Here is a 10,658-nt window from a genome sequence, read left to right as displayed (position 1 = left end):
TGCAAGGTGTCCAGGACCTGTCGCTGCAAAACAAGCCCAGGACATGCTGAATGGACTACATCTCACAGCTGGCCTGGGAACGCCCCGGGATCCCTCCGGATGAGCTGGTGAATGTGGTCGGGGAGAGGGAAGCCTGGGTTTCCCTGTTTAGGCAGCTGCCACTGCGACCCGACTCTGGATAAGCAGCAGAAAATGGATGGATGGATGGATGGATGGATGGATGGATGATGCAGTGACTGGATCAGCAGGTTAGTAAATGTGGGGGCAAAATAAAAGGCATGAATAGAGATCAGTAATTGTGCAAATAACAGATCCCTGCAAAAATCAAAGGCATAACAGGGGGCCCCCAGGACCCAGGAGACCAGCCACCCACAGCATGAATCCCAGCCAACCACCCCCCTGAAAAGACGATCATGCATTTGCACAGACAGCAGCTTAAGACGGCCTTAGCAAGACCGTTGGCCCCCTAGAGGTGGACAGAACCCAAGGAGTCTAAGAGGAAACATTTTGTTCCTGCAATACACCATTTACATAAACACTTAAACACAAACTTTGAGTTAGCATAACACAAGAAATAGCTTTAACTAGACCCAACTTAAATTTACAGTATGTTTACTTTCAGTTGAATTCTGCAACACATTACCAGAACATTTCAACACACTGCATCAACACCCATATAAAGCAACTTCAGACAGGATGTGGTCATTCAGTGGTTTGTGTCAGACCACGTGGTGTTTGGGGACATTTGGGGACAAATATCTGATCTTTCTCTTACTGGCTTTGACTAAAAACATTACACAATCATGTATGACAACATTTATTTCCTAAGACTGACAGACATAGGCTATGAAAAGCTTCATTTACCATTTGGTCTCAGTTTAATGAGGACGCAGAAACTGATTCAGGTCTCATCTGTCAAAAGGTAAATATTGGAACTTAACCTTTTTTAATACGTATAGACTGTAGAGAAGTAGAAAGTACTGTTATAAGATAGAAAGTGTGGTCCAACACCACAAAAAGGGGACATTTGTAACTATGTAACGGGGAGAAAGTATTCAGATTTAGTAAGTAATTTATATATAAATATTTAATATATACTTAATTGTCATTGTAGGAAATTTGTTATTACTGCTTTTTGAGTTAAAAATAAAAAAAAGGTCCAAAAAGTGTTCATTATAAAGCTCTGATCAGATTTATTTTAGAAGCACAGCAAACAAAGCTACCATCAAAATAAGTCTTTAACTTATGAGCTGTATTAACATTAACAACAACACAGACAGTAAATTAGAAATGACAGAATGCCTCAAACATTTCCTCTAAGTTATAGATATTACAACCTTGTAGGTGCAAAGACATGTTTAGCACATAAAGTCTTCAATTACGGGCCCACAACGGTCAGTGTGGTTCAGACATATGCCATTTATTGCACATAACTAAAACCTAAAATATACACTGAAAGGCAGATGACAGACTCGTGCTACGGATGAGAACACATGTAATCACAGTGACGGTACCAGGGTTATACTACACATTCAAATAAAACATGAATCCAATTAATTCCAAATAAAAAACACCATGCTACAAACTACATGCAACCACAAACCACATCACCGTCTAAGTGAACTCCCAGTATCTGGACGGCACCAGTAAAAGGACACCATCCACAGCACGAGAAAACAAGAGAAGACAGAGTATTAAAAACTAAACAACATAAATACTAACCTATGCTAAAATAAAAAGTAAAACCAAACCATATAAAACCAAAATAAGCAGCAGCCAGTGCTGTCCCTAAAAGCAAAGCACATCAAACAGTAAGCTTCTTATCATTACAACTTATGGCAGACCCACATTTAAAATCATTAAAAAACAATGCAAAAAAACACAAAAAAAAGGTTCATCTCACCAGCAGGCCAGAGGGGTATTGCACGAAACCAAGATAAGGGATTAAGCCGGGATATGTTGGTTATCCTGGCTGAATTTAGCCCTAAGTCGGTTGCATGAAAGCAGCTCAAACTAAACCCGGCCAAGTTACTGTGGTGATTTATCCGCTGCAGCTAGCCTGCTCCAGACCAGGCTAACTGCTCAGGCTAAGATTAATCCTAGCGAGTCACCTGCATGTCCAACGTCAATTCTATGAGGAATTAATGTGTTTTACAGCATGTCCATGGTCTTCCTAAGTATGGCGCGTCATTTTAATCATCCAGTATTAAAATATTACATATACAGTCACTGTACATTTAATCCAAATCTGTTCATAATCGCAACAGCCTTTTTATATGGATTCGAGTTGTAGTATTATTATTCTATTCTCTTCTACAGTCATTTAGCAGACGCTTTTATCCAAAGCGACTTACATTTGAGAGTAAGAACAACACAAGCATGAATTCAAACAAGATGGGACGTCATAATTAAGTGTTAGTCAGACCGCTTTTGAGTCCAGTTAGACCCAGGTGCTGTCGTGTAGTGCTAGTGCAGTGCTTATAATTTTTTCTTTTTTAGTCATTTTATTTAAATACAGGATCACGATTTCATCACACAATATCAACTTGGTCATAAGTGCATGATTTCATCAGGCCAAGTGTTATATTGCTATGCTAATGAAGACTGCTCGTCAAATTGCTGTCAGAGGTTTTATAAATATGTGTTTTATTGCATTAATTGAGATTACAAAACACAGCGGATGAGGTTACAAAGGTGTATTCAAAGAAATCCGTGACGAGGGCAATGTAGAATATTCAGGTCCAACTCCCCTTCACCTGTTCCCTCTTCATAATGGTTTGCCCTTTTTCGGAGGATTTGCTGGACGAGGAAGCCCGCATCCTCAGAAGAGCATTCAGACGTGAACGAGTCTTCAGGGACAGCTCACATCCCCTGGCCTTTGGAGATGACTATGTCATTGAGAGATACAGATTTTCGGTCCAGTTTTCAGAGTGTCTGGCGTTTAATCTCAAGATCCAGCTCCATTCCTTGGAGCTTGCTCTTTTTGAGTCAGCTTTTAACATCTGCCAGCTCTCTCTCTCTCTCCAGGTGCCCTGAATAAAGCGTTCTGACAGTTTGTGAAGTCTGTAAAGGAAATGTCAATTAGCACAGCAGGATTTGTGCATAACGTAGATGTACTTTAGCCAATACTCACAATGTTACCAGGCCGCTTAGGAGACTGTGCAGCATCCGGGTCCTGCTACACATTTTCTATTAGTACCACATCCCTGACTTCATATCCTTCATGGAATAAATAAGCAGGCCAATCCCATAAAACTGACATGCCTCAAACCTTCTGGACTCCACTGACACAGTCTCCTCATCTGCAGACGTGCATTCTGCAGCTGCAGATGTGCCTTCCCCCTGCCGTATACATGCAGCGAGAGGACTCGGATTAAGATTTCACAGAACATACCAAGCCTGTGATTTGGAGACACTGTACTAACCGGATCATCTTCTGGTGGCTCCAAAAGTGTAATTGTGTTCCCAGACACTGCAAGGTTATCCAAAGTCAGACACTATATTATATTTGATTGTGTTCCATGTGCAGTAGAATTGCAGTACTTTGTGTACCTTGTATGAAGCGGACAGTTTCTGTGGCTGGGACAGAGTCAGTTATTGTCCCTCCCTGGATCCCCTCATCACTGGCCTCCCTTTATTTAAATGGAGGCCAGTTCCTCTGCTGGAGTCACATCCTGGCTTGGTGGGCCGCCCCCTGTGCCAGTTTATAGGCCTTTTTTTAACTGCTACAATCATACAGACATTGAACATGTCAGCAGACACCTCATCTATTCACCTCATTTGTTCACTGTTATCTACTTTGGAGTCACTTACCAGCCTGCAAAATGTTCTTATATTTAATTTTTTCTTGCTGCCAGGTCCTTTTATGGCCAGACAGGTTTGTCCTTTATGAAGGACAGAAAGATAAAATAGATAAAAACGTTACATGAGGAAAATAGATTAAATGACACATTGTGGATAATTGTTTGCACCTAATCATACTCTACATTTCCTGAGTAACATGCACCTGCTTGTCACTCTTAAAGTATACAACAGTTAGTGGATTTGAAAAGTAAATCCTTTAATTGTAGCCTAATTATGACAGTTCCAGTGGAGCACTGTTTATTAATTGTACAGTTTTTGACTACTTACGCATTGAGCCGGTCAGCTATTGTCTGCCAGGCTCTCTCGCGTTCTTTACTTATGGCATTGGTATTGCCTTTTTTCCTTATAATATCCTTAACTTCGTCAGAGAACTCCGTCAGGAGCTGTTGTTCAGCGGCCGTGACGTAGGACGCGCGACTTTTATCCATTTCCCCATCGGTGATTCTGTGAGCGATCGCGAGGTCTGCTTCAGTATGCCGTGCACACGCACTTATCCCAACTATCTTCACCTGGCTTAACCTAGCCGCACCTTCTCATCCTGGCTCAGCAAACGTGCAACCAATTCAGCCAGGATAGGCCGCGCAAGCTAGGTCAAGCTGGGCTTGCTTAATCATCCTGGATTTCTTTATTCTGGTTTCGTGCAATAACCCTCTGGTTGGGTCACAACTTTCCCAGTACACAATACAAAAACCTGAAGCATGTATACAGAGGGGCTGATTACGAGACGTGAAGCAGGTGTGACAATTAATTACTGAAAGCCGGGAACAGGAAGTAAAGCAGACAGAATACACAAGGTTTAACATCTTTCCAAAATAAAACAGGAAACAAGACAGTGTTAAAAAATGACAAGACTATATGAGAACTTAAACCCACCTAACTGTCACTTAAACAGAAATCAGCTGGTAGAGCTACAGATTTGGGAGTAATTGTTATAGCCTACATAGATAATACAAATAGATTAAGAGAGGAATATAAGAATGATGGGAAACATTTGGGAGAAGGAGGACAGGATGATACAAGTTTTTCAGGATTTGTTGAAAGAATTTTTGTAATATTTTCTGCTGATTTTCTCTGTCATTCTCATGAATGTTGCACAATCAGCCATGATTATTTTTTCTTTAAGTTCCTTTGAGAATCAGATATAAATCAGAAACAATTTCCTTTCTCATACATCCGTGCTGGGTATTAGATCTGCAGGACAAAACATCAACGCACTAAAGGTGTTTTTCACGTGTAATTCTGCAGCATTAAAAGGTAAATATGACTTCATTTACACACAAAGATCATTGATTGGGTGAAAACATGTTTTATCATGAACGATCCAGAAACTTGATGTGTGCATCCAAAGTAAAACCAGAATCAACGATTATGCAAGGTTCCTATTTTTTTATTTTATTTTTTTAACCTGTCTTGTCCAGCATCATAGCAAGCAAAATGAAACTCTGGTTGCTGTATCATGCTGAACAAATTTGATGTGCCAAGGGGGGGCTTATGGATATAACGCTCCTCTTGATATTCTGATTACTGGTGTTAAAATGAGCAAATATTGGAAGATGATTTCTTAAAAGAATTTCTTCAGAAGTCCTTTCTGCTTACTTAACTTTTCATTCTGATAAAGATTGCAGAATCATGTTAAGAAATCTTTGTTTTTTTTTTAGTTCCTTAAAGCAGATAGAAACGAGCAGAAACCAGCTGCTATCTACCATATCTGTGAAGGACTTAAGACAGCGAAGGACTTTTTCTTGAGGGATCGTGCACCATTTCAAGGTAAATAATTTAATTTAAACAGATAAAGATTTTTTTTTTATTCACTGCTTTACATCTTTCTGTGTTGGAGAACCCCAGCTTGCTGCTTTTCTTTTCTTTCCTCTGGTTTTGTCCAAATATTTGTAACATAGAGAAAGTCCACCAAGAGTGTGTGAGACAACACATTAGAGTTTTAAACATTTTGCTGAATAATGTTAAAGTAATAAACAACTTGCCATCACGTCTGTCCTACAGCCGTTTGCAAACTGGAAAATGGATGATTTCCATATGAACACCACCTTAAGAGACAAAAGCTACAACTACAGCAACGTCAGTCTCAACAACAGTAGCATCAAATCCACCGCCGAACAGATCCTAAATGTGGTGGACTGGATTGTCATCTGTTCTGGACTTCCTTTGACTCTAGTGGCCATCGCTGCAGTTTATTCTCTGGTGTGTATCAGATTTACTTTTCTTCAGTATAATAAATGTGCTGTTTCTGATGTTTTCTGTTGTAAAGGATGGACTTTGTCTCAGATCAGTTCTGAACCCAGCCATACGTTAGATTACTAGATAGATAAATAGCTCAGATACAATTTGTGAGCAGAACAAGTAAATATATTTAGATTTAAAGTAAAAAAAAATATTTCAAGCTTATTTATTTACATTTATCGATGTTTTCCTGCAGGTACGAAAAGACCACGTTGCTCCAGTTTACATCATCAACCTTCTGGTTTCTGATCTCGTTCAGCTCTGCTGTCAGGCTGCATGGAAGGCTGGAAAGGATGATTTCTTCATTTTCTGCTCCTACATTTTTGGTCTGTCAGCCAGTGTTGGATTCATGGTGTGCGTCTCTCTGGAAAGGTAAATAATTGTTTATCCATGTACCCCACTGTTTGTGTCTGACCCTTAAACTGATATGTTCAACAGCTGTGTATCTGTGTCCATGTTTCATTGCAGGTATTTGATGATCACTCAGCCGCTGTGGTACAGATTCAGACGAAACATCAAAAACTCGGTGGCTGTTTGTGTCGTGGTCTGGATCCTTTCTTTCATTATTTCCTTCCTATTCCGTTTCTATATTCATAATCACATAAGAGATCCCATATGTGCAATCTACCTCCTCCTCCCCTTCCCCCTGTTCATCTTCTGCCTGGTTGGGACCATTAAAGCCCTGTCTGCAGCTCGCAGTGTCCCTGCTGATGAAAAACGAAGAATTGTGGCCATTCTGGTTGTGGTGCTGCTGATTTACACACTGCTGTTCGTGCCCAAAATCGTTTTGCTGTTGGCAGAAGAAGCCATAAATAACCAAACTTTCAAAATCATATGTTTCATGTTAGTTAGGATCAGTCCTCTCACAGACTTGATTCTGTATATTTTCATCAGGAAAGGGACCACAGACAAGCTTTTGGCCTTACTGTGTTGTTGTAAAATCAACCAATCAGCAGACGAGCAACAGGAGTAATGACATGTCAGCTTCATGTAGTCAGACTATATAGATTTTAATTTCAGACTGTTAACAGACGTTATGCTGCAGGTGTAATAGAGTTAAAGTCTGACATCATGTTTTGCAGGATGTTTTTATGAAAATGTTCTTTATATAAAATCTGCTTCTTTTGTTAAGGAATTACAATCATTACCTGAAGCGTTACGACGGAGCTTCGGCAGATTTTCTCACTTGGTCCCGTAACGAAGGTTAATTCGTTTGCATCGTGTCTCTTCTTTCACCGTCTCGTTTTCTTCTCCTTGCTCCCTCTGATAATGTCTTCTCCCGTTTCTTGCACATTCAAAACAGCCGGTGTGTTGATATCCAGTTGCTGGCATGTGACGTGGTACTATAAAGTAAAACCAGATTCCACGTGATGCCCCGGGCTGGGGGGGTGGAGGGAAGAACGTTGTGAAGTGTGAAGTGTTGCATCAAAATGAAGCAGAACTGCAGAGTTTTAATGTGGAAAGTTATGTAATGTTTCTTAAAGACCAATTCCTCTTTTTTCTTGTCTTTCCTTTGAGCTGAAGAAATGTATTTCCTCAGCACATTTTTCTTTTGTTTAATTTTTTTTTAGATCAGATCAGATTAAAATGTATTGATCCCTTTGGGCAGGATTTCTTAGGATCCAGCAGCAGTGCAGCACCATAAGAGTTAAAGAAAAACATGATACAGCAAAAATCTACCCAAAGAATAAACTTTAAAATTCACCCAGGAGAAACTCTTGTACTCAAGTAGTCATGGATAAGTGCAGCCAGTCCAGTTTTCCACTACTATTAACTACTTAGTCTGTAATAATGTTAACTGTTCCTCCTTATTGTCGGCTGTTCCTCTGTGTGGAGTTCTACAGGGTGATGGCATGAGGAGAGAAAGAGTTTCTTAGTCTTCTTGTTCTGGTCCTGGGGAGTAACAGTCTGTTACTGAACAGGCTTCTCTGTGCACCGATGACCTCGTGCAAAGGCTGACTGGCATCCATGATGGCCATGAATGATTTATATCCAGAGTCCAGCTTCATACTAACCACAGAACCAACCCGCCTGACCAGCTTATCCAGCCAGCAGGACTCTTTTTTTAAGTATTTAGATTTGTTGGTATTGCTTCAGGAACTCTGATCCAAACTGTCTAGTTTTACTCCTTTAGTGCATTTCAACAAACAGCAGAAGTCAGAGTATCACTAAGAAGTTTAAAATGCAATGCTCTGAATGTAGTTTAACAAGTCTGAAAAGTTTGCTGCGTTCATTGTAATAATTTAGCATGAATGAGCTTTCTAGTTGCCTCCAGAGCAGTTCTGGTTGTGTTGCAGCTTCTGTGGTATTGGTTGGACTCTCACACCTTCCCTTGTGCTGAAGGAGCTAAATTCTGTACCAGAGGTCACTAACAAGTGGACTGTGGTCCGGATCTGGAACCAGAAACTGTCCCACATGGACCCAGACCTAGAACATAAAATCTGACCGGGTGCTTTTATTTTAACTGGTGCAACATTTTTGTGGTCTTCGGGGTAGTGGTCAGGAAACACGCAGACCAAGTGCATGTGAGTAAATCCATCCCACGTGATACACTCAGCCAAACAGGTCTGTGAGGCTCCCTGCGGTTAACATTGCAGCACTACAGCGCAGACAGACCAGAGTTTAAGAGACAAGTAACATTAACATTACATCATCATTAACTACCCCTTTTTAAAGCTCCTTAGAAAAGCAGATGTAGATGATGAGAAACCACTGGGCAGAGGGCCAGCTGCTACCAGGACATGGGACACTCTTCAATACAAGCACATTTCCCCTGTTTTAGCCTCTTTTCTCTGGCTGCAGGTTCCTTTTAGAGCTTTTTCATTTTCTTCCTTTCTGCCTTGCTCCATCCTGCCTTTCTGAGCTTCTGCAGCCTTATTCACCTACTGGCTCCCTCAGCTCAGAGACGATGGCACTTTCTCTGTTGCAGCACCTAAACTGTGGAATAATCTCCCTCCACATCAGGCCTCTACGTTGTCAGATTTTACATCGCTCCGTAAAACCCATCTTTTCCATCTGGCTTTTAACACCATTAAGATGTTGATCTGATTTATTTATTATTGTTTTAGTAGTTTTAATTGTTTTTATGTTGTTTTATTTTGTGATATTTTAATTTGTTTTATCTTTGTACTTATTTCATATGTTTGCTCTTATAACTGTTATTTGTGTCTTTTAGTTTAAATTTTCTGTACAGCACTTTGCTCCGCTGTGCTTGTTTTTAAAGTGCTTTATAAATAAAGCTGGACTGAATTTGGCAAAGTCATTTGAGTGTTGAACTATTTTTTGTAAAAGTCTTGACTTTCTGCACTTTATCATTTAGAAAGTAAAGTTTAAACGGATACTTGTGTCACTGAAAGAATCAAAACAAAAACATATTTTTACAGTGTACTTTCACTGCTGACACCCTTACCTCTACCTAACTAGTCTTAATTAAAGACTTGGGAAGCTGTTACTCATATATTTTCTACTGCTGAGTTTTTCTTTCCCACTTTTCCATCTCTGCTTGATTGTGTTACTAAAATTTTATGTCAAATATGTTCATTTTTCTTTTACAGTGAAACTGGTGAATAAAAACATCAAAAATCCTCTTTGTACTTGTGTCTAATAAATAAAGATTAAAAAGAATAAAGTTATTTCAAACTGCATTTTAGAAGATTTCCCAACTTTTCTGGAACTAAGAATTTTATTACTTTTGACTCTTTAGTTTAAAAAAATGCTGACTGTGTGTTTTTCTTTAAAATGTCCTGGGATGCTTCCTGCTTATTGGGAATCTAGATGAGCATCACATAAACAGGCCCGACTGCTGTATTTATTTCCTGAGAGAAGCTGAAGTGGATCATGATAAATCCGGGTTACAAGCCACATTTGCATCAGAGCGACTGTGCAGGACTTCGTCTTAACACTGGTGGACTGTGGCGTTTGAGGAGCAACATTTCCACTTTTGAAGGTGAAGATTGAGACAGAACTTTTCCATTTACACCATCATCAGCTGTAATGTGAAAGTCTGGATGAAAATCTTGCCGTGTGAATGCAGCTTTACTCATCAGGTGCTGCAAGGTGACATGAAAACAGAGATGTTAGATTAGATTAGATTAGATTAGATTAGATTAGATTAGACTTTATTATCTCACAGTGGAGAAATTCACTTGTTAAGTGCAGAAAGACAGAATAAGGTGAACATGCATCACAGCAAGAAGGTGCAATATAAATTATTTACAAGAAAAAGTCTAAGAAAAGCAAAAATATGTACCATTATAAATATAAAAGATATATATATATATATACTATATATATATATAAAATATAACAACAACCTCACAGACTATATACATATTTACATGGTGATGGTGGGATATGAAGAATATGATGATATTGATAATGGGGGGTATTGCACAGTAAAATATAAATAAATATTACACAGTATTATGACTATACAGATAAGTTGTACAGTCTGACAGCAGTGGGAATGAAGGACCTGCGGTAGCTCCTTCCTACACTGAGGGTGTCTCAGTCTGCTGCTGAAGGAGCTGCTCAGCCCCTCCACAGTCTGGTGCAGC

At 39.6% G+C, this 10,658-nt stretch overlaps 1 protein-coding gene across 2 annotated transcripts; it reads left to right on the top strand.

Annotated features, from left to right (window-relative positions):
* Positions 1-832: 832 nt before the first annotated feature.
* On the top strand, positions 833-9,354 carry LOC121655965 (G-protein coupled receptor 4-like). 2 transcript variants are annotated; one of them, XM_042010916.1, is made up of 6 exons: positions 833-922; positions 5,054-5,118; positions 5,533-5,631; positions 5,866-6,063; positions 6,299-6,474; positions 6,571-9,354. In XM_042010916.1, exons 4-6 carry the CDS (start codon positions 5,884-5,886, stop codon positions 7,073-7,075), a joined length of 861 nt encoding a protein of 286 aa, XP_041866850.1. In that variant the 5' UTR covers positions 833-922; positions 5,054-5,118; positions 5,533-5,631; positions 5,866-5,883; the 3' UTR covers positions 7,076-9,354. The 2 variants fall into 2 exon arrangements, with proteins under 2 accessions (XP_041866850.1, XP_041866851.1); XM_042010917.1 differs by lacking the exon at positions 5,054-5,118 and having other exon boundaries at positions 877-922; positions 5,523-5,631.
* Positions 9,355-10,658: the final 1,304 nt, after the last annotated feature.

This window comes from Melanotaenia boesemani, chromosome 16 (genome assembly GCF_017639745.1).
Source record: "Melanotaenia boesemani isolate fMelBoe1 chromosome 16, fMelBoe1.pri, whole genome shotgun sequence".
Lineage (NCBI taxonomy): Eukaryota > Metazoa > Chordata > Actinopteri > Atheriniformes > Melanotaeniidae > Melanotaenia > Melanotaenia boesemani.
The sequence above is the reverse complement of the archived record's forward strand: the minus strand, read 5'-3'. Positions and strand labels throughout refer to the sequence as shown.

Excerpts from the sequence above, each read along its gene's own strand:
- LOC121655965 (XM_042010916.1), top strand. The coding sequence starts at position 5,884 with ATGGATGATTTCCATATGAACACCACCTTAAGAGACAAAAGCTACAAC. Across the intron at positions 6,064-6,298 it reads TCGCTGCAGTTTATTCTCTG|GTACGAAAAGACCACGTTGC; the intron begins GTGTGTATCAGA and ends GTTTTCCTGCAG. Across the intron at positions 6,475-6,570 it reads GTGTGCGTCTCTCTGGAAAG|GTATTTGATGATCACTCAGC; the intron begins GTAAATAATTGT and ends GTTTCATTGCAG.